Consider the following 24,448-nt stretch of genomic DNA (forward strand, 5'->3'; position numbering starts at 1 on the left):
ATGATTGGGGCAGGGAATGTATGGATGTGCTTTATACAATTGATGTATGTATATGTATGGATGGTGGTAAGAGTTGTATGAGTCCCTAATAAAATGTAAAAAAAGAAAGAGGAGAAAAAAATGATTAGGGCAAAGACTGTACAGATGTGCTTTATACAATTGATGTATGTATATGTATGGATGGTGATAAGAATTGTATGAATCCCAATAAATTGTTAAAAAAAAAAAAAGAAATGTTTGCTTCTCTTGGGCTGTTCTGGCTGGTGGATTGGCAAGTTTGGTTTCTGCTGGATTGACAAGCAAATCAGTTATGTGTCTCTTGTTCTTGCCCTTTGATGGTCCAATAGAATTCAGTGCTGGACCACACTGGTAGTAAACACCAGTGGATTTTGATGCAAAATGTCAAGAAAATATTGCATCGGAGGTCAAAGGAAATATCGGAATCTGACCCCACACACATCATTTATGTAAACAAAAGCAGTTCATGTTTCAGTGTAAACCTTTTGCACCTGTGTTCCAAGCATTATGTTTTAACTGTTTTTGTGGCTTTATGTACTGTTTTTAAGACTTAAAAACATGGGTCTTTAGAGTTTAACTGGTAACCGTGTTATTGATATTGTTGATAATGTAGTAACCGTGTTATTGATATTGATGATAATTTAGAAACGAAAACAGCGGACCACATTGTTGGGGGAAAGGCCAGCCCCCCACAATTAAGCATGGCTTTGACAGGCACAATTCTACGGTTATGTATACACACAAATATACATACGCGCACATTATAATATATTCATAGAGAGCATGAGAGATACAAGAGATTGAAATAACGGAGTCAGACACATTTCATAATAGCATGTTCACCTCAGCCCTGCTTGGTGGTCTCCATGGAGATAGCAGACAGGAGGGCTGGAGAAAAGGGGAGGGGAAGAGGACAAAGGGAAAGGGAGCAAGAATGGGGAGTGGCCAAGGAGAATCTTTATTGCTAACCGGAGGATTATATATCTTTGAGGGGTGTGCAAGCCCACTCATTACAGGTAAACACATACATCACTGAAGGGGTTGCACTGTAGGTTATACAGTAATGGAAGGGGGGATATACATGCAATAGGTAGAAGAGGGATTGGGGGTATACAGGTAACAAGAAGGGTGGCTCCTACATTCAGGATGGCAGCCTAACTGGATGTCACTGAGTGGCTTGACCTGTTCTCTGGATCTCCATAGAAACCATTAACAGTTGGGAGTAAACCACCCACACAGGGACCAAACCAACGCACAAAAGCCTTTAGGGAGAAGTATCCCATTGTCCTTAACACAGACTGGGCCCTACCAGTTGTCCAGCAACTGACTGCCTTAAGGGAGGATGTCTCTAAGCATCTGACTTGCCACCATATGCTGGCAAATAGCCTCTGTTTGGTATATCTTTAGGGGAGACATAGCTTGGTAAACAATTCTCGATAATGCTACACCACATTAGACAGATTTTTTTTTAAGAGAAAGCCAGCCAGATAAAACTGAAAAAAGGCAAAGAAGGGGAAAAAAAACCCTGAAAAGCAGCTACTAGTTGATTTTATGGAAGGGGATTCCCCTTCCAAACATTGACTGTTTCTCCATAGATCTCGCCACATCTGTGTTCACAGATCCTGATGGTCATTAGTCTGAAGGTATGAGCCATTCCGTAGATGTTGCAAACTTTTTAAATGGTGTGTTTCTTACTGTTATATTCTTTAACTGTGAACTCATTCATATTGAAAATACTGTGTAATGTTTTGTATAAAAATCAAGGTTGAGAGCCTCGGCTAGGTCCCTGGAGAAACTACTGTCTCTTGGTGCCAAGCCGTGGAGGGACCATCCATCCAAATCCTGACCTGCTATTGGCACCATTGGGTCTGCCCACTGACGACTGAAGGTGCTGGACTTAACAACCCTGGGGATGCTTGCTGAGCCTCTCAGATGATACTCTCAGAACTCCTAGACTACTACACGGCATTGCTGCTGCTGGTGCTTCCTGGAAACCACTTTACATGGACCGACCACCAGCTCTTCTTCTGGACTTAATGTTCTCCTATTTGTTATCTTTGCCTGCTCTTCCTTATGAGCTAGTATGCAGCCCTGAACTCTACTACCAGCCCATTTAATTTTTTTTCTGTTCCTGTCTCCTGATTGTAAAACACTACACTAGGAAAACGGATGTCACACTAAAGACAGTATCCTTTTGATATTTGCATCATCAAAAAAAAAATCAAGGTTGAGGTGTAAACGTGGTATTCAAGGAAGGACTAATCCAGCCAGTTATTACTTGTGGGAAAAAATGATTCAGGACTCAACCGCATCGCATCTCAATGCTCCTTCTAGAACGGATTAATGTTGAGGTTTGGGGTGCTACTGTATAATGAAAAAAGAGGTAACATTAGTCTCTCGTTGCCTCAGGGTGAGTTGGGGTGTGCACAGCATAGGGGGCGGTAAAAGAAGAAAGTGGCAATTTCCACACTCAAAGACACACATGCTTCCCACTGGAAAAACCAGATATAGAACCAGTCTTGACCAGCCACAAGCACTTTAGGGGAAAAAATATCTTATCAGAGACCTGTTTTCAAAACCTACCTTCTCCCTAGAATACTTAACAGTCCAGCACCAAACAGTTTCATGGAAACATACATAAAAGAGGTCACTTAAGTTGATTCTGACCCATGGTGACTGCATGTTTGTCAAAGTTATAACTATGATCCGCATGGTCTTCCAGGTGGACAGACTGCCACCCTGTCTCAAACAGCATCCACGGGAGGGGATAGGAATTTAAATCTCAGTCTGTATACTAGCAAGTGAATGTCAAGGTTGCTCAAACTGATTTTAAAACAGATGGAAAACTTCCCTGATTCTAAAGGGCACAATTGGCTGAATCCAATTGTCCGTGACATCTGTTCTGGTTGGCCAAGTTCCTCATAGCTTCTTATACCAGGAGTCCCATGAACCAGAGATGAAAGTTCACGCACAAGAGAAGGTCCCTGAGAGAAAAGGCTGATGACGCACTTCTGTCAAGTTCAGCCGCTGCAAACCCCGTGACACTCAATTACATGCCACACGTGGCAGGAGCTCATTGACCCAGACCAAGCATCTTTCTAAGATCCACTTTCATGGCAAATCATAATTTCATTCACTGCCAAATGAATCCTTTAGGAAAACGCATGTAATAAGATCCCAAAATGTCAGGGTCGTCTTGGTTTTGGGGAAAAAAATCCAAGGCACTCATTTATTGAAACATAGTCTTTATTGTGGTAGTATGGAATGGATCTTACAAGACCCTGGAGGTAAGTTTATATACATGGAACTAGAGTCAACATTCAGCATACCTGAATTACAGAGCCTGAAATGTTGTTTTAGAAACAGGGAATAAAAAAAAAATTCAAGACAAAAGGTAATTTTCATTGGAGTCTTTTCATATCATATTCAATTTAACTTTCCAATGTATTACAAATTAAGACAAATCCCACGTCATATAATTCATGTAACATTATGACCTATTATATCATATGGAATATTTGAACTAGAAGGTAAAGGATCATTTGGAAAAAGTGATTGAAGTTCCCAGTACAAGGATTAATGATAAATGGCTCTATGTTGTGAGGCAAGTGATTACAATATATAAGCATTACTAATAGATTTGTAAACAAATAGGCCAATGTAAGATGAAAGATATACTCCCATAATGTCAAAGTGTGGTGCTATGTGCACTTAAAGGGTAAACAAGTCGTTCCTTCCTTTTCAAAGTGGAAATGAAAAACCGCATTGAATATGAAAACAAACATAGAAAATTTAACTCAATAAAGAACAAAATCAACGAAACATTTTAGAAACAAAATGGCATTTGCTAAGCACAATTATACGAAATTTGATTTGTAATACCTAGAGACATCAATCAAGGTAGAATGTGTCTTCGAATGAAAAATACTGAACCCTGAGAAACAGATATAGAGTGAATGGCAAAGAATAATTTCTCCTAGTCACACAAATACCTGAAATTATCCCTTATTCAAATTGCTATGTTTTATCTAACAGTCAAAGTGTCCTTTAAATTCAATTTTAGAAAGAGCAGTAAGGATGAAAAGCCCCACTTTTGGCCTTACTACGCGAGTGCAAATGATTGAAGAGGAATATGAGGAATGGCTGAGGGCTTCTCACAATGCTTCCCTCATGAGCCCTACCCAATGTGACATCTCTTGTGTTTGGCCAAGCTACTGGCTTGAGTGTAAACTTTCCCACACTCCTCACATTTATACGGCTTCTCTCCACTGTGAGTTCTCCTGTGAACAAACAGCAGTGAGGAACTCCTGAAAGCTTTCCCACATTGTTTGCATTCATAAGGCTTCTCTCCAGTGTGGATCCTTATATGATTATGCAGGTAAGAGGAATTTGTAAAGCCTTTCCCACAATGCTGACATTCATAAGGTTTTTCTCCACTGTGAGTTCTTTTATGTGTGATAAGATGTGAAGAGCGAAGGAAAGCTTTCCCACAGTCCTTACATTCATACGGCTTCTCTCCAGTGTGGATTTTGGTATGTTTGGAAAGGGATGCACAAGTCGCAAAGGCTTTGCCACACTGCTGACACTTATAGGGTTTCTCTCCAGTATGAGTTCTCACATGGTTAGCAAGGACGGTGCTATAATTAAATGCTTTCCCACATTGCTCACATTTATAGGGCTTCTCCCCTTTGTGGATTCTCATATGCTTGGTGAGATAGGTGAGGACCTTAAAGGCTGCCCCACATTCCTTACATATGTGAGGTTTCTCCCCGGTGTGAGTCCCTTTATGCACATTGAGGGCTGAGACTACCTTGAAAGCTTTCCCACACTGTTCACATTTATAAGGTTTCTCTCCACTGTGGGTCCTTAGGTGTTTAGTAAGGTCTGAGTTAGAATGAAAAGCTTTCCCACATTCTTTGCATGCATGAGGCTTCTCTCCAGTGTGAGTTCGCATGTGCTCAGACAGACAATAGGAACGACTAAAAGTTTTCCCGCACTCCTTACATTCATAAGGCCGCTCTCCACTGTGAGTTCGGAGATGTGCAGTAAGGTGTGAAGAACGTCTGAATGCTTTCTCACATAACTCACATTGGAAAGGTCTGTCCTCAGAGTGAGTCAGCATGTGGTTACAGAGGTACTGGTAACGAGTAAAGGCTTTGCCACAAGCTTTACATTGGTAAGACCTCTGGCCACTGTGACTTTTACCATGTTCCCTGAGGCCTGAGGATTCGCGGAAGGCTTTTCCACATTCCTTGCATTTGAAAGGCTTTTCTCCACTGTGGATTCGTTCATGTATCCTGAGACTTTTAACAAGACGAAAGGCTTTCCCACATTCCTCACATTTATAAGGCTTCACTGAGCTGTGAGTGGTTTTGTGTTGGTTTAGGGTTGAGCTCTGGCTAAAGGCTTTGCCACATTCCTTGCATTCGTAAGGTCTCTCTCCACTGTGAGTCCTTAGGTGTAGAGTGAGTAGTGCAGAAACTCGAAAGGTTCTCCCACATTCCTGACATTCATAAGCCTTCGCCGCACTGTGAGTTCTTCTATGGGCAATGAGTCTGCAGGATAGAGAGAAGGCTTTTCCACACTCCTCACATTTGTACTTTCTCTCCCCTTTGTGAATTCGAGTATGTTGAGAAAGAGATGGAGGTGTACTAAAAGCTTTCTTCCCGCTAGAACTTCTAAGTACTGTAAGTTTTAAGGATGAAGAATGGGCTTTCCTACGTCGCTTAACTTTACCATCCTTCTTGCCCTTGTGAGTTTGCCTATGTTGAATCAGCAATGAAGAGGATATGAATTCTTTCCCACATTCTTCACATGCATGTTTATCTAAGTCAGGAGATGTTTTAGACAAACCTAGTGATGAGGGAACATGATCAGACAGAGAATGATCTTTGTCAGCACACTTACCATCTCTCACATGTGCCCAAAGTGATGAGAAACTACAGAAATTCTGCTCACACTTTTTGCACTTATACTGTTTCTCAACATAGCCTGTCCTGGGAGGAGTCTTAAGGGTTGACGAGGAACTCAAGGCCTGCCCACATATGTTCTCATTAGGGGTGTTTGTTTCTTTAAGCGTGATCTCTGGAGTGTGTAGGTTAGCATGACAGGTACACGTTTCCCCATGCCTCTTACACTCACAGGTATTGTCACCTGTGTGAGTTCCCAGAGGATGATCACATGATGAGAGATCTGAGAAGGCCTTTCCACGCTGGCTGCACTGAAATGGATGTTCTTCTGACGGTTTGCTGTGGGCCACAGTAACATTGAGAATCTGGCTGAAAATCCTTGCACAATGACTGTCTTCATCCTTTTTACAGAGCTTTTCTGCTTCTTGATTTCTGTAAAAAAAATGATCACTAATCTTAGAACTAAATGTCTCTTTATTTCACAATCATGGATGAACATGTAAAATTGTCATGAATCTGCGAGCAGCTACAGGTCCACCTGGATGACCATGAGATAAACAAGTGAGACCCCTGGTGATGGAATGAGGGACTCAGTAGGCAGCACTTTAATAGGTCAGCCGTATGGACCCCACGGCAGCTCTGCGGCAGAAACATGAGTTTGTCACTCCCATACAGATGGGGCACTCATCGGAGCAGTAATGCCCTCACCTATAGGGTCTGTAAGAGTTGGAAAGAACTCTGTGGGTGTTCTCTGTCCATGACATAAACATGCACGTGTAGGTACACACAAGCACAACATTGGTGATATCAGGACTTTGTTTCATTCACAAGAAATCAGAAATTTCCAACGTATGTGAGGACAGTGTGTGAAGACGGCTCCTAAAATCTTCAGCTATTTCAGAAGCTGGGTCACTGACAGCACTGGGCAGATGACAAGCACTGAAAGAGGCTGCAGGTGAATGTCAACTGGGAGTGCGACGACATTCTCACCTGGGACCAAACTCATGGGGGAAAATATTTGGTGCTGTGTCACGTGTTTCCTGCATTTCTTTGTGTATCAATATATGTAATAATACCTCCCCAATTACGGAAAGGTCCTAAGGTCTGGAAGTACATGCATCAACACATAAGTGTGCTCTAATGTGAGGGAATGTGTTTCTCTCCTGAGCAATGAATTCCTTCTTTGAATGGCACTCACCCCAAATGTCTCTCCTGGTCTTTACACTGATCTACACGGGCACGCCATTCAGAGACATCTGCGACCAGGGAGCTCCAGGTGTCACTCATTATGAACCGCAGTGTAATCCGTTTACGGGGCACCTTTTCTTCACCATGCAGGCTTTGAGAGACTAGCACGTTCATTCACGTTGAGGTTCAATGAGACAAAAAGGAAAGAATTACTATGGGAAACAGCAGATGTGTTTGACGGCAGACTTAAGACGCATCCCGCTGTATCAGCAATTCGAATTGGACAAAAAGCAATTTTTGAGAAAATATTTCCACCAGGATTGAGCGTGAGAGTGTCAAAAGCTGTCATCGGAGACAGACAGAAAGAGACTGGTCTCATGTCACTATTCAGAGAGCAAGAGGTACTCACAGCAGCTGGACGTGCACTGCTAAGAGGAGCCTGCTCAGTTGTGTGTCCCGTGTCGTCAAGCCAAACAATGCATTTTCAAGTTTGTTTCTGTAAACATAACCGGCTTCATGTCTATAGAGACACTGGCATATCATGTCTGCCTGCTTCTCTCCGACCACAAGCGGGTAGAGCCGACATGATGCTCAGAGCAAAAGCCATGGCATGAAGGACGGCATCCCAGAGCCGTGAGCAGCTCCCTCACCCTCAGCCAGCATATCTCCTTGTTCAGGGGCTCCCAAGAGGAAGGGGCGTCACGTCATTTGCAGTGAAATGAGAACGTCAAACTTGCAGTCAGCACAGTAGCGCTCTCTATGCAAATGCTCCCCGAACCCACAGTCCCCTCTAGAGCAATGCTCATACTCCAAGCATTCACAGAACCATCATCACAAGATGATGGAAACATCACTGATGCACAGATTTAAGTTACAGTGAAACCAGGATATTTCAACTCTGTGAACCAAGGGGTCAGGGCTGATTTATTACACAATATATCTGGCTTTCCATCCCAGGTATTGAAGCATAGCCAGTGAATCTATGTCTGTTCTCTAAGGGAAATTAAGAACACAGAGAAACAAGAACCCCATGCGAGTGTCAGTCTTACCCACGGAGGTCAGGTTTCGCAGCGTGTCCATCATCACGTCTCTGTAGAGCGTTTTCTGAGCATCATCCAGCAGAGCCCACTCCTCCTGCTTAAAGATGATGGCCACGTCCTCAACCGCCACGGAAGCCTGAAATATACCACATGTCCTGGATCAGGAAGGAATTGAGCTCCCCAATATGCAGAGGAACTAAAGGTGAGGAAGACAGGCCTGGAAAACTGATCATTTTACAGGTCTGGCAAAGTGGTATGTGTGCTACAAAAGACTCCCTAGTAAATGTCCATTAACTTTTTCCACAAACTAATGACTTCCTCTTGTTTTTTGGAATTATTTTATTGGAGGCTCTTACAGCTCTGATCACAAGCCCTACATCCAACCATGGTGTCAAGCACATTTGTACATATACTACCATCATCCATTGCAAACATTTTTTTCTACGTGAGCCCTTGGTATTAGCTCATTCCTGGCCTCCCTCAATGACAACTTCTTAAACTACATGATCTCAAAGCCTCACAACAGGCTGTCAACATCTCTCCACACGGTGACTGCACGTTACAGCAGGTGCATCCCTGTGTGCTACGATCTAGGATAAAAACAGCACAGACGAGGGAACTGCTAACTCAGAACATCATTTGTGTGGCAGTGACACCATCTGGTGTCCATGTGGGACTTGAGAGGCTGAAGAGTGGCGGGGTGGAGTCTAGTCTGTCAATCGGGTCACAGCCAATAAGGGCTCTGAGTGGGCATGGTCTTCCCTTGAGGATGCCGGGAAGACTCTGGTATTTCCTCCTTGGAAGTGGGACACATTCTCGCTCACTACTCACCTTCTTGGAGTCCCACTACTGACAAGATCCAAGACTCACTCCCTGGACCTTACACATGGACCTACCCTGGTGCAGCCAGAACCCTGGACCTGGAGAAGCCATGTGGAGACCCCTGCCAGCGCTGAGATGTTTACAACGCCACTGGATGTACAAGACTTCCCACCCTCTTTGCTGTGATCCTCCTCCATTCAGCATCATTGCATGCTGTTCGTGAGTCTGAAGACAAATTTATACATTGGAGTCGGACATATGGGCTAATATCGGACTTATGGACTTGACCTGGATGGGATGGGCTGTTTTCTCCATATTCAATTGCTCCTGTACAGAAACCTCTTTCGTATACACAAGAGTGTCTGTAGATTTGTTTCTCTAGCCTACCCAGACGAACACAGTTTGCTTATGAACACGCAATCTCTCCTTCATAAGATGAAACTCATCCCACACATTGCCAACAAAGAGTGGTAAGAACCTGGGATCAAAGACTGGCCAATTCCTTGAAGTGAACGCTTCTGTTGACTTCACTTATTTTCAAAATGCACTGAATTCTGTGCGTCTGGCCATCATTCTCCACAGCCACATTCGCTGACCAAAAAGTCCTGCCAGACTCTGGGGAACCGAAGGAAAACACCTGTACTCGTGACCCAGCGCTAACTCGCCTGTCAAAACCACCTAAGGTACAATCCTTCCCTTCAGACGGATGACTTCAGTGCACTATTTTGGGGCATGAGGACACAGAAGCCGTCTCATACAGCCAACGCAGAGAGCAAGCAGCAGAAGGCCCTGCCCCCGAAAAGCACGCTCACTTTACAAGTGTGGATGGCCCATTTACGTGCAATTGAAAAGTAGTGGGATCCCACAAACTCCTTAACTCTTTCCTTTTCTCAGTGTCAAGGAATGACTCCCTCTATTAACTGGAAACACAGGGAATCCAGGGCGGATGATCCCTTCAGGACCAGGGGTGTGAATGGCGATACTGGGAGCGTAGAGGGAGGGTGGGTTGGAAAGGAGGAACCGATTACAAGGATCTACATGTGACCTCCTCCCTGGGGGACTAACAACAGACAAGTGGGGGAAGGGAGACGTTGGACAGGGCTAGATATTACGAGAAAGTAATTTATAAATTATGAAAGGTTCATGAAGGAGGGGGGAGAGGGGCGGGAAGGGAAAAATGAGGACCTGATGGCAGGGGCTTAAGTGGAGAGCAAATGTTTTGAGAATGATGAGGGCACTGAATGTACAGATATGCTTTACACAACTGATGCATGTATGGATTGTGATTCGAGTTGCATAAGCCCCTACTACAACGATTAAAAAATAAAACATGTGACTCATTTTGGGGATCAGCAACAAGGAACAAACATCTTTCTATTTCATAAGCCAGCACCGGAAGAAACATAAACGTGGAGGCAGCCTAGGAAGACGTTGCAAACATGTTGGTACATAGCTCATGCTAAGGGCTACAACATTTTAAGCACTGCCTGTTGACAGAAGCAGTCTCATTGAATGTCAATGTATTTTTAAAGTCATGATAGAGATGTTTTGCCTTACAATATCAAGTGTTTACACTAGAAATCCATTTTCAAAATAATAGAATCATTAAACACAAGACTGAAATGTTATTAAAACGTCTCAAACCTGCACAAATCACCAAAGTAGAAATGTGAACTCTGGTTGCAACCAAATCCCTAAGGATATTAGACTTTTTATAGCCATTACACCTCTGCCAAAAAGTAATTTCAAAATAGCTTAAAAGTTTCTAAAGTTCTAACATGCCTTAAGGCTCACCTTAAGGATCACCAGAATCTTGAAGAATCTAAGATTTCAGTAAACTTTTGGAGTAATTTTTACATCGCTTCTACTCTGATTTGAAAAGTTAATCTTCCTGCATTGACATTCTCAGTGGTAACATGCTAAAACTGCAATGCCAGGACTTTAAATACAAATGCGCACCCTTCACATAGTACAGCTACAGAAGAGAGTATTTATCGCCTAAGTTTATAATAAAAAGACTATGGGGCCACCATGCTGTGAGGACGATGTTCCCAATGAGAGCAGCCAGTCCACAGAGAAGACCACATGGCCGGCCCCATGATGAGACAAGACGTCCCTCACTGACCCATAGCCCCATAGGGAACAACACCAGAGACACAGTGTGGGAATTGCACCTGATCTGATCCTGCAGACAACTAAGGGGGTGCAACAGAACAGCAAGGGAATGGAGTGGCGAGGTCCACAGTGAATGCTGAAGGTGGACTTTGGGGCCAGGGCGTGGTGCCCCAATAGACTGGACTGGAAAACACTCCAAAAGGTCAAAAAACAGTCCTTAATCTAACTACAAGCTTTCCTTTCTTGTTGTATTTTTTGTCACTGGTTTGTTCTTCTTGGTTTCTTTGGTATATTGTTGCTCGGCTTTGCTGTCTTGTTTTTGTGCATGCTGTTATCCCCTGAGGTCTGTCTAAATAAAATAGGTTGGATGAACAATCTGGAGGAGAAAAGAAAGGGACCAACAGTTCTGGGTGGGACATGGGAGTGGGAGAGGTAGGGGGAAAGTTTGTGGTGTTAAAAACCCTGGGACAAGACAACAAATGATCCAAATTGGTGGTGAGGTGGGTGTGGGAGGCCTGATAGGGCACGATCAAGAGTAATGTAAGGAAGAGGACTTGCTGAAACCCTGGTGGGGACTGAGCATGATAGTGGGACAGGAGGGAAGTCAAAGGAAATAGAGGAAAGAGCTGGGAGGCAAAGGGCATTTATATGGGTCTAGATAAAACATGTGCATATGCAAATAAATTTACATATGCGGATGGGGAAGTAGATCTATATGCATATATTTAAAGGTTTAGTACTAAGATAGCAGAAGGATATTGTGCCTCCACTCAAGAACTCCCTCACTGCAAGAACACTTCTATTACATTGGCATTCCATGATGCTCACCTTCCTGACACTACCGGTGAAGACAAAGTGGGTGAATAAGCAAATGTGGTGAAAACAGCTGATGGTGCCCAGCTATCAAAAGAGATAGTGTCTTGGGTATTAAAGGTTTAAAGGGAAACAAGCAGCCATCTAGCTCAGAAGCAGCAATGCCCACATGGAAGAACACACCAGCCTGTGTAATCAGGAGGTGTTGAAGGGATCAGGTATCAGACATCATCAGAACAAAAATTCTTTTTTTTGTGTAATATTCTCAGTTTTCAGTCACGACTCATCTGACATCACCAATGTTATCTCTCTTTTTTAAATTTTTAAAATTTTATTTATTTATTTATTTTGCATTTTATTAGGGACTCATACAATTCCTATCACAATCCATACACATACATACATCAATTGTATAAAGCACATCCATACATTCCCTTCTCCAATCATTCTCAAAGCATTTGCTCTCCACTTAAGCCCTTTGCATCAGGTCCTCTTTTTTTCCCCCTCCCTCCCCGCTCCCGCCCGAGAACAAAAATTCTTATCACTGTGTGCTCACCTCCCTGATAGGATTGCTGAAGACAAAGGGGTGCGAAGCATATGTGGTGAAGAAAGCTGATGGTGCCAGGGTAGCAAAAGAGATCCTGTCTGGAGTCTTCAGGGCTTGAATTAAACAAGCGGCCATCTAGCTCAGAAGCAACAAAGCTCACATGGAAGAAGCACACCAGCCTGTGTGACCACGAGGTGTCGTCGAAGAGATCAGGTACAAGGCATCGTCAGAACAAAAAATCTTACCATAGTGAATGAAGTGGGGGGGGGGGGATGAGGAGTCGAGACCCAAAGCCCATTTGTAGGCCACTGGAGATCCCCTTGCAGAGGGGTTTCGTGGAGGAGACGAGCCAGACAGGGTGCAATGTAGCAACGATGAAAAATACAACTTTCCTCTAGTTCCTAAATGCCCTCCCACCCTCCCTATCATCCCAATTCGACCTTGCAAGTCTGGCTAGACCAGAGGATGCACACTGGTACAGATAGAAACTGGAAACACAGTGAATGCAGGGCAGATGATCCCTTCAGTGCCAGTGGTATGAGGGGCGATACCGGGAGGGTGGAGGGAGAGTGGATTGGAAAGAGGGAACTGAATACAAGGGGGGTGAACAACAGAAAAGTGGGTGAAGGGAGACGCTGGACAGGGCAAGATATGACAATATAGTATATATTTTTCTTATTCTTTTTATCTAAACAAGGGAGAGCTCAAACACATTCCACAACAACCACAAATCATGCAGTCAAGTTTTCCATTATTGGGAAAATCACAGGGGTCAGCACATCTGGAGAACAATGGATAAGCCTCACCCTGGGAAAACCAGCTTCATGATCATAGTATCTCCCCTGCCAGGTAAGTATGACAAAAAATAACATATTTTATCGATGGTTCATGAGGTAGGGGGAACGGTGAGGTAGGGGAAAAATGAAGAGCTGATATCAGAGGCTTAGGGGGAGAGCAATGTTTTGAGAATGATGAGGGCAATGAATGTACAAAAGAGTTTTACACAATTGATATATGCATGGATTGTGATAAGAGATGTATGAGCCCCTAATAAAATGATTTTTAAAAAAAGACTAAAGGGAAGGAAGAGTCATGAAGTACATGGATTACATATAAACACCAAGGATGGAGGCCTAACGGGGAAGATAAGGACCCTCATTAGGTATCATTGGTTTCCACACTCTCAGGGCAAGAGCAATCCCACACAAACAGAAACCAGCCTGGAGGCCACACACTGAACCCCGTTAGACTGATCGTTCTGGTCTCACACCTGTGATGACACCAAGGGACAACCCATCCAAGGACAATCCCACCGACAGGATGCTCAACATCCGACCTCACTTCTCCAACCCAAGACACCACCTCACTGGAGCAGTTTGGAATCACACACCCAGTGTTAAGCCTTGAAAACCCCCATAAAAAACACCACTCTCAAAAGAAACCTGTTGAGCTAAGAGATTGTCTCTGAAGACCACGTTCCCATTCACAGCCTCGATGTCTCCATTTCCAGATTCTGGTCTCCGACAGCAGAAACAGCAGAAGGTGAGCATGTGGGGGTCATGACCCCACAGGGACCCAGGGTGGGGTCACATAAGGGTGACAGGTGGTCTCAGGCATCCAAATTTTGAAGATACCTATTTATAAATGTCCATTCTGGTTCCTTCCCACAACGTACCAATCTTTGGTCTTGTACCAAAACTGTACTGGATATGCAACTGTTTTAAGTTATAAAAGACGCAAGAAATGTCCAGTGCCTACAAAACACTCAATAAAAGAAACCTAACTTCATTCTGTTGATTAAAACTCATAGCAACTCTACAGGATAGGGTAGTAGAACGATAGGCAGACCTTGTAGGACAGGGTAGAACGTCCCCCTTTGAGTGTCCGAGACTGTAACTGTCCGTGGGAGTGGAAAGCACATTCTTTCTCCAGAGCTCACCACTACAAATCCAAGACTCCATCCAACTATCGAAACGGACCTAACAGTTCGTCTGAGGGCTGAGGGCTTTGCTGACTCTTTGCCTTTTTGTTTCACTGAGGAACCACATGCCCACAGCTGTACGCACAAAAACCAGGGCTCGCAGACTTATGGTAAGAACAGCCATGTTGGCTGTAGAACTCACCATTTTCTTGCTGGTCATCCTGGGTGTCTAGGACAATGTGCTCTCTCAGCCCAAGGAGCGACTTCAGGAGGAGGACCGGCAGTGCAGAGAGGAACTTTCAAGGTGGATGAATTGCGTTCCTGCACACCGCAGAGATGTGGAAATCCTTCCTGGGTGCACTGCTGTACAAGGTGGTCCCTGCAGAACACTTGAGACCAGTAGGGAGAGTTAAAGGAAAGCAGACGGTGCTGAGAGAGCAGGAAATCGTGTTTTCAGTTTTAGGCTCTGGGCTGCAACCTGACAACACGTGAACATAGAGCTGATCACGGTCCAGGTGACAAAGAACATGCGCACACCTTCATCTTTCCTTTCAGGAGGTGAAGCCCTTCCACGATGCTCTAATTACACCTTTAAATTCGTGTCGAGCGTCTCAATGCGTATGTGAGACTCCTACGCGTTTCACAGTGAACATTTCTGTCGTCCCTTCACCTTTCTCCTCACTTGGTTCTCAAACGCTGGCACATCCTTGCCTATGCTGTCGTTTTGTTTCGTCACCCTTGATAATAAAACAACAAGTAAATCAGAAAAACATTTAGGTTCCCCCTAAGGAAACAGGCTGTTGCCATTTTTCTCACCCTGCCTCCGCCTGACTTCTAAACTTGGACTTTTTGGTTGTAGCTGAATATTTTCTGTCTCCTAATCTTCACACATCTATCATTTTCTGTAGTAGCACTTCATGTTATTCGTTCATTTTCTGAGTTCTAGCTTGCTTATGTCCAGTAAAGACTAGGCGCTTGTTCACTCTGTGGAATCTGAAGCCATACGTTAGACTTCCTGAATACAAGTGCATATATCAATCTACCCAGGACATCCCAAATAATCCAACCTGACACCGAAGCATCAGCTTCTTTCACTGATCTCTGTAGCCTGGGACTGAAGGAATGGCCTCGCCATGAATGCAGGCCCTCTGAAACATCTCCATCCACACAATCGCCTCCTCGAATGAGTCTCTTAGAAACACCATTGCACGGTGTGTTTGTAGGTTTCATTTTCCAACTTCAACGATGGCAGACTTTCACTCATTTCGTTCCTTACAGCCTTAGATTTTTTAATATTGTTTCGGCTGGCCCGGACCATGCAACCCCTTCCTCTAGCATTCCAAGGAGCTTCTCCGGCCTGGCAGGGTGCACAGCCTCCTCCCCCAGCATTCCAAAAAGCAGGTTTGCAAAAGCAAGATGGTTCATTCACAGACCACCATCCTGACCCAAGGCCTTGCAGCTGCACCACTGAAAGCCTCCTTCCTCTCATCCGCACTCGGACCCTTTATAAGTCCCACGGACTCACTGTCAGGCAGGGCTTCCTCGACCTGGCGCGCGTGGGTTCGAGGACTGGCCGAGGGAGTTCCTCTCCTGCCTCATTAAAACCTTTCTTTTTTTTTTTTTTTAAACCTTTCTTAACTTCACATTCCTGGCTAATTCTGTCTGAGCTTAGTGTCTCTGGCTTCTCCTCTCAGATACATTCCTTTTTCACTTCACCAATCCTGCAGCCAAGGGAGAAAAATGCGAAGGGTCTGAAGCTCCACAGAAATCAATGTCTTCCTCAACCAGTTTGCACCCCGCCCCCGGCCCGAGGACGTGTCCACCCGGAGCCTGATTGCGACCGAGATAAGCGAAAGGGTCTCTGTTTGCAGTAAGCACAGCAGGTAACAGTGCGCGGGAGACTCTGAATGCCAGCGAACCGCAGACGCTCTGCCTCCGCCGCGTCTCAGAAAACCGACAGGTGCGAACAGCTTTCTGGAAAAAACCCCACGCGGGTGCAAGCTACACACAACGCAAAGTTCCTCAGCTTTAGAGAGACACCAGTGTGTGAGGCGCCCGTACGCGCGTGTCCCCGGTCCCTCAGCGCCGAGTCTGGGGGTGGACCCCTTAATCCTCCTCACGCTGCACCCGGTCTCTGCTCCTTCGGTTCGTTCAACGACCGGCCTGTCCGCTCCGCCCCCCGCCCCCCGCAGCCCGCGCGGGACCCGCACGCTCGCCCCCGAGGCCGCCCGACCCCCCCGCCCCCAGCCGCCCCTCAGGGCCCGGACCGGACCCGGGGCCTCCTCACCGCTGGCGGCTCCTCGGCGTCGCGTCGCTGCGCTCGGGCCCCGGGGCGGATCCGGGGGGGCGGGGGGGACCCCGCGGACGGCGGCGTGAGGGGGACCCCGGTCCCTCAGACCCGCGCGGACCGCGGACGCGGGACACGCACCGGAGCCGCAGGGAGAACCCGCGGGAAGAGTCCGGAGCCCTTCCGCTTCCGGTGTGGCTATCGTACGGTGCGTCAGGAGAGACGTTCCGGGCGGAAACACAGGGGGCCGAGGACCGATTCCATGGTTCCGTGTTCCCTCTTGAGGCTTAGTCAGCCTCAGGCTGTCCATAGTGCTCCCTGATGGGGCAGGGCCCGGCCATGCAGCCCCTGCCTGCAGCGTCTCAGAAAGACGGATGACCTGCTGGACTTTGCAATCCCCGCCTCCTGCATTCCAAGGAGCTTCTCCTGACAGGGCCCACACAGCCTCTTCCCCAAGCATTCCAGCAAGCAGGTCTGGGATAAACTCGATGATTTATTCACAGACCACATCTTGACTCAAGGTCTTGCAGCTGCAGCATCAGAAAGCCCTGTTTAGATCCCACTGCTCACCCCAGGCCTGACTTCCCTGACCTAACTTATTGGGTCATGTAATCTGCCTGGGGATTCTTTCCCTGCTTCAGTAAAGCCTTTCTTAACTTCACGTTCCTGGCAGAATTCTACCTCTGCTCTGCGTCTCCGATTTTGTCTCTCACTTATATCTTTAGAAAATTTAGTTGCCTTTCTTGTTTGTGTAATGCATGAGTTACCCCCAAAGCAGATTCAGAAATCAAAGAGCTCCTTGGACGTGAAAATATTTTTCTTTGCCATCTGTTGATTGCCCCTTGGTAAAAGGTTAAGCGGCTTGTGAAGATGACTCAGTTTCCCATCAATGCTCCATAACTTAAACTCATTGACAAGGGCTCTTGCCAATTAAAGGAATGAATATTTTGCTTGCTAAGAATGAATAGTCTTTCTGCGAATGGAATGAACACAGGGCTTGTTAATAATGAATATTCTGTTTCTTAAGGGAATGGGCATTCTGCCTACTAGGAGAATACATATGGGTCTGGAGATCGCAATCCTGCTAAATGTGTAGCTTGAGGTCAGGCCTCCAATGGTGTCCTGAGACATAGTTCCTAGATTTATAAGCTGAGATAAGACGCACTGGCACAGAGTTATAGCCTGAGACACATTAGAAATGTGTCAGAGACCCAAGAATGAGCTTAGTCACTAATTAGACAGGGGCTTGACCATTTGTGGTGCTGCAACACACAGCTCCCACCATTTGAATGTGCCCTTTAGAAACAAGGAACGTTCCCCTAGACCAGGGGTCTGCAAGCTGCAGCTCAAAAGCCATTCCGTGGCTCTTGTAATATGTATATGTGGTTTGGAAGTAAAATGTTTTTGTACTGAGTCCATGTCATGAGCAGCACGATCAGTAATTACTTAACGCTCTTACACATTTGCGAATGCTCGGTTTATTCACTGCAAACAGACATCAAACCATCTAAAATAACTCAAACTATTAAGGTTAAAAGTTTTGGAGCAAGTGTGAGCATAAGGGCTTCATAACAGCACTCTGCACACGTATCATTCTAGCCTCACAGTCCCAGCAAGCTTTGCCTTCATCCATGTGCTCACCTGGGTAGAGTTGGAGAGAGCAGGAGTTGATGGCTCCTTGGTTCCTAGCTCTCTGAAAAGTCAGTGTCTCTACCCAGGCTTAAATGGACAGCTTGGCTGGCGGTTTGACGTATTCACTGGCCCAGTCAAGTCTTACCGGGTTTCTCCACACTTTCGGTGTATTGGCTGGCATTTGGACTGTGGTCAGGTTCAGCCAAGTCTTATGGGGGGTTCTGCACACTATGGAGGTGGCACCTTGGACCAGCTGTTGATTCTTGGCGATGGTCGAACTTCTTGGCTGGGCCCTAAGGTCATACTTTATTTCTTTTCTAAAGTGGAGTTTCTTCTGTTTGTTTCTTTTGAGGTGGTTCAACATCATGCAAGGTAGTTCATTGCCTTGCAAGGAAGTTATATGGTGCTCTCAGCAGTCCAGACAGGCAGCCCCCTTCCTCCAGCCTCTCAGGAGCTTATGTCCCCTGGCAGGGTCCACACAACCCCTTCCCTCAGCATTCCAAGAAGTTAGCCTGTTGGAAACAAGATGGTTTACTAACAGACAATTTCCTGATGGGACACCTGTAGCTGCAACACAGGAAACTCCATTCCCCTTATGGACCCACTTGTCCTTGTTTCACACCCTGTATAGATCCCACCGCCTCACTGACATGCTGCAACTTGCCTACCCTAGCTCTTTAGGAGGTGGAATTTACCCGGGAATTTTCTCCTTGCTTCAATAAGCCTTTCTCCCTTTTCATTCCTGTCTGACCTCTATCGCCCTCCTGCACCTCTGTGTTCACCTCCCAAAATTGAAAAATGTAAATAAAACTATCCTTGTTTCATTTAAAGGATATTATTCAAATAATAGTGATTGCATTCATTTGTAAAAATATATGGATATTCCTTGAATAATTTTTAAATTGTTTAAATTGCCCCAGGTGTCCTCTGTAACCTCCAGAGTGGACATGCTGCATCTCTTTGGAAGATTTTCCATGATTAAATGAAAATGTGGCTTAGCCCTTTACCTCTGGGAGAGTGCATGTGAGCATGTGAACAAAATGTGTCTCAGGCACCTTACAATCACATGGTAGTAGGGATGGGTGGAGCTTACTGGTTCCCCCGTGGATAAGTTCATAGTGGAGTGCCTCCCCCAAATGTAGGCCAAACCTAGCTGCTTGCTGTACGTGGTAAATGACCATACACTTGGAGGTCAACAAAAATAGGTCAGAGGTTACTTTCCCTAATGGTTACCAGCCATCCAGAGCAATCAGACTGTATAGTCCTTCAGACTCTAAATAGGGCTCACTCCCTTCTGATAAGGATAGTGGATTGTTTCCCTGAAGCAGAGCCCAGGGAGGCCTAGCCCACTCAAGGATGCCCAAGGTTAGGCTGCTGTATTGAGTTTAGGGTCCACCCATCTTGTCATATGTATGCCCCTAGGCCCTCTCCTTCCTACTAGATGTGCACCCCTAGCTCATTCCCGTCCGTCCTGTCACACGTGTTCCTGATTACAGGCCCGTCCTGTGACGTGTATGATTACCTGTATTCACTCCAAAAGTATATATGGGCCTTGGCCAGAGACTTTCTCCTGCCCCCTCTTCCCGCACTGTGCGACTACCTGGTTGTTGAGATCATGGCTGTCCAGGAGGTGAGCTTACTACTATGAAATATGTCTGACTTCTTCATTTTACTCTCTCCCATCTCTCCTATGTCTTTAGTATAATCTTTATATATCTCAACTGTACAATTGCACTTACTGAACCCGTGATTAGTTGTGGGGGTCCCGCTACCCCCCCCCCAGAGTGGGTGCATGCCAGTTCTGTCGTCATCAGCCTGTCATTCAGTTCTCACATAAAAGCATACAGAGCACTTTTTTCCCACAGTGTTTGCAAGATTATACGCACAATCTGCGTTTTATTTCATGTGTCCCTTCAGATTCACCTGGTCTTGTGTTTGCCTGCAAGAAGGGAACCTTTCTCTGCTACTAGGTCTACTTGAGGTCAGACACCCGATTCTTAGTTTCTGACCAACCATGGAAAAAATTCTAAACTGGAAACGTAGAGAATTCTAAACATTTGTAAGGGGCAAATAAATCCCTTCCTATCAGTTCAACTCAGCAAATGGGAATACAAAGTGTTCCCGATCTGAAACCTATCCTAGATGGTGGAAATCAGAATTTCAGTTATGCACACCTTGAGGAAAACCAAGTTATGGCTAAGCCCTAGAGGATCCATGAGTGGGAGTGTGCTGCATGGCCATCAGCTCGTCTCTAATGGCAATATCGTAAACATAAGTGGGAGCCAGTAAGCCTCATGCTCACCTGTTTGCATACCACAGGGACGCCCTCCTGATTGACAGAACAGTCTGAGAAACTGGAAGCAGACGTGTGTCTCTTTGTTCAACAGCCAAGTGTATTTATTTGGATGGTGTGGGGAACTAAGGACCTGGAAAAAGTGTACGTGGCCTGCCCTCCACACTCATTGCCACAGGCCTTGACCCACTGGCACTAGTGAGGAGATTGCAGATCATGCACATGCCCGGGTGCATGTGTCCTCCAGGAAGAAAGTTCTCTCCCTAAGAACCCTGCATTAAACTGCTCCTAGAAAGCTGTCTCCTACAGGTGACTGGCTTCTCAAGTACACAGTATAAGGAGGTCTACCTCTAAGACAAGTCAGCCTCTTTGGTCGCTTATTCTTAAAGAGTAATGGCCACCCTTTGTCTCTTAAATGACCAATACTTACCATGAAGTGTTCCCCTAAAAAGCTCAGGATTGCTAAGATTTTTTAAAAAAATCAATCAAGTCCCCTCCCAAAAAAGGAAGCAGGAAACACAGGGAAGAAGTAGGATAAGTGATGATAGTTGAAGGGATTGCAAAATGTGAGTTGAATCAAAATGTATAAATTTATGATCTGTTATGTCAACCCCAATCTAATTTACAACATAGCATTCTTTTAAATTAAAAAAACATGACTTTAGAACCACTCATTAAAATACTATTGATTTTATAAGAATATACTAAAAAATATGAAATAAAAGAATATGCTTGTTGCAGTTGAATCATTTAACCCTTGTGTCACCAGGGTCCCTTGTATATAGTTAGTAACAGCTCCATCAAATATATGACAGAAAATACTTCTGTGAATGATAAAAAGGAAATCGGAATTTGGAATTAATATGTACCCTTCATAGTTACATGTTACATCTATTTTCATCCGTGATAATACCATTGGGCCTTTCTTCAAGGTACTACTAGGTGGATTCAAATAGCGAACACTCAATACTTGTACAAATCGTTTGTATCACTTAGCACATATCTGCCCATTTCCTGTAGGTTATGATACGTATTTAGTGTTTATTATTTTTAGATATTGGTGTGAAGTATATTACAATGTGATGAAAGCCAATCTAGAATCATGAGAATTCACTGCCTTCATATATCTGATATCTTCCGATTATTTCTATATGTACTATCCCATTTATCCCTTGAAACATACCTGAAAACAGCAATTGATATCCTCATGTAACCAATTTGGATTTTTTCTTTCTTTTTTTTTTAATTTTAACAATTTATTAGGGGCTCATACAATTCTTATCACAGTTCATACATATACATACATCAATTGTATAAAGCACATCTGTACAGTCTTTGCCCTAATCGTTTTTTCTCCTCTTTTCTTTTTTTACATTTTATTAGGGACCCATACAACTCTTATCACAATCCATACATATACATACATCAATTGTATAAAGCACATCCATACATTCCCTGCCCCAATCATTCTCAAGGCATTTGCTCTCCACTTAAGCCCCTTGCATCAGGTCCTCTTTTTTTCCCCCTCCCTCCCCTTTCCCCCCTCCCTCATGTGCCGTTGGTAATTTATACGTCACCAATTTGGATTTTGACATTAACTTGATTAAATGACTTTCTCAATGTTGCAAAACAAAAGGTGGCAGACTCTAGACTTCCTAGGCTTTTAAAAAAATCGTTTTATTAGGGGCTCATGTAACTCTTATCACCATCTATACATACATCAGTTGTGTAAAGCACATCTGCATATTCAGTGCCCTCATCATTCTCAAAACATTTGCTCTCCACTTAAGCCCCTAGCATTAGTTCCTCATTATTACCCCTCCCTCTATACTCCATCCACCCTCACGAACCCTTGATAATTTATAAATAATTATTTTATCATATCTGGCCCAACATCTCTCTTCACCCACTTTTCTCTTGTCTGTCCCCCAGGGAGGAGGTCAGGATTAGATCCTTGTAATTGATCCCCCCTTTCCAACCCATCCTTCCTGTATCCTCCCAGTATCACCACCCACACCACTGGTCCTGAAGGGAAACCTTCTATCCTTGATTCCCTGTGTTTCTAGTTCATGTCTGTACCAGTGTCCATCCTCTGGTCTAGCTAGCCTTGCAAGGTAGAATTGGGATCATGATAGTGGGGGGAGGGGGTGGTGTGGAAGCATTTAGGAACTAGTGGAAAGTTATATTTTTCATCCTTGCTACATCACACCCTGTCTGGCTCATCTCTTCCTGAGACCCTTCTGTAAGGGGATGTCCAGTGGCCTACAAACGGGCTTTGGGTCTCCACTCCGATGATGCCTGATACCTGATCCCTTGGACACCTTGTGATCACAAAGGTTTGTGTGCTTCTTCCATATGGGCTTTGTAACCTCTGAGCTAGAGATGGCCGCTTGTTTACCTTGCTAGGCTTGTTTTTTATGACAATAAAATATGCCAATTTCAAATTTACAAAGGGGGTGGGTCATCCGTGCAGTTAGATATCGTGTGTAAATTTGCCAAGCTTACAAACTCGGACCAAAGCCTCTCTGCAAGGTATGCGGCGTGCAAACATTGAAGAAAATCAGAGGTGCAGAGACTGACTTAGCACTCAAGATTTCTGCATCACAACAGGACCTTATGACCTGAGCCTCTGCAAGCCAGCAATTGCACCCCCTGGAGCCCAAGGGCAATGAGGCCAAAGAGGAAGATGATTCTAAAGAAGAGATCCAGGCCATTAAAGCCTCAAGGTACCCGTGCTTTCAAGACTAGGGAGAAAGGCGAGCAGACAAGGGGGATTCAGAGACCATAAGAGCTTCCCTGTCTTTGTGGTTGATGGGCCACTGAAGGCAGACAATCCCCGGGTATCTGAAGAACACCATTATAGTGCTTTCCCTTTAAAATTATTAATATGTATCTAGCAGGCAGTTTCAAAGTATGGAGGGGCCTCCCCGTTTGATCCTGGTGTGATCCAACCTGTGGGAGAGGCGGAGCGTCTTCTACCTGCAGACTGCAGCACTTTGACTGAAGCTTTCCTCCTGGACTATTTACAATCAGGTACCTGCTGGGACAAGGGAGCTGAGACGCAGGCTCACAGAAATGTGGAGCAAGCAAGGTGTGCCTGTAGGGGTAAGTCAGTTGCTCAGAAATGGCGACTTTGTCATCTTAAGGCACAGTTGCAAATTCCCGAGCAGGGGTTGGCCCAAAGACTTAGACTTGATATTTTTTTCCGAGCTTGGGACAGAACAGTTCCATGGGGAAACTAAGTGGCCTAGTTACATGGCCATAGACCTACGTTAACAAGGAATCTTATGTCGAGTTTGTGTCCAGTTGGCAGAAGGCAGCCCATAAAAACATAAGTAAGGCAGATGCCGCAGAAAGTCTGCTGCAGACATTAGCTTATGGTCATGCGAGTCCAGATGGCCCACCTTAAATCCGACCCTTACAAAACTATATTGAGATTGGCAGGGGAGTCGCACCTGAAACATATAAAGCTGACCTTTTGCTTCCTACTGTGGACAATTATACAAAAGCCAAAGGAAAAGGTCTAATTTTGGACAGATCCGGCATTTTCAAAGTGAATGCCGGCAGCGGCCATAGCCCAGCCCTGCAGCTAGAAACAGATGGGGACCAGGCTCAGGAGAGCTCAGTCTGTGTCCCTGCTGCAAAAACAAGAAACCATTGGGCAAGTAAGCATTTCTCAAAGGTCAGCCGAGAAGTGGCTCCATTCATTAACACAGCCCAGTCGTGAAATGGGGTGTGACAAGCTCTGAGCTCCCATCAGAGACTGGAGGGTACAATTTCTGCCCAACTCTACCCACAATGCCCTAGACCTCACCCAGCCCTATTCCTCAGCCCCCCACCCCCACCCCCGCCTGCCAGAAGGA

The 24,448-nt window shown here is 45.1% G+C and overlaps 1 protein-coding gene and 1 non-coding gene across 5 annotated transcripts; both read right to left on the reverse strand.

Annotated features, from left to right (window-relative positions):
- Nucleotides 1-3,265: 3,265 nt before the first annotated feature.
- Nucleotides 3,266-16,821, reverse strand: LOC142435561 (uncharacterized). Of its 4 annotated transcripts, none has more exons than XM_075539791.1 (5): nucleotides 16,661-16,821; nucleotides 14,576-14,762; nucleotides 8,165-8,291; nucleotides 7,126-7,276; nucleotides 3,266-6,359 (listed from the first exon to the last, which is right to left on the reverse strand). In XM_075539791.1, the coding sequence occupies exons 2-5, from the start codon at nucleotides 14,591-14,593 to the stop codon at nucleotides 4,196-4,198; spliced, it is 2,460 nt and encodes an 819-aa protein (XP_075395906.1). In that variant the 5' UTR covers nucleotides 14,594-14,762; nucleotides 16,661-16,821; the 3' UTR covers nucleotides 3,266-4,195. The 4 variants fall into 4 exon arrangements, with proteins under 4 accessions (XP_075395906.1, XP_075395903.1, XP_075395905.1 ...); XM_075539788.1 differs by having other exon boundaries at nucleotides 14,576-15,110; XM_075539790.1 differs by lacking the exon at nucleotides 16,661-16,821 and adding an exon at nucleotides 14,911-16,592.
- On the reverse strand, nucleotides 13,146-13,309 carry LOC142435727 (U1 spliceosomal RNA). The gene has a single exon (XR_012781607.1). It is a non-coding gene; the product is annotated as a U1 spliceosomal RNA (small nuclear RNA).
- Nucleotides 16,822-24,448: the final 7,627 nt, after the last annotated feature.

This window comes from Tenrec ecaudatus, chromosome Y (genome assembly GCF_050624435.1).
Source record: "Tenrec ecaudatus isolate mTenEca1 chromosome Y, mTenEca1.hap1, whole genome shotgun sequence".
NCBI lineage: Eukaryota > Metazoa > Chordata > Mammalia > Afrosoricida > Tenrecidae > Tenrec > Tenrec ecaudatus.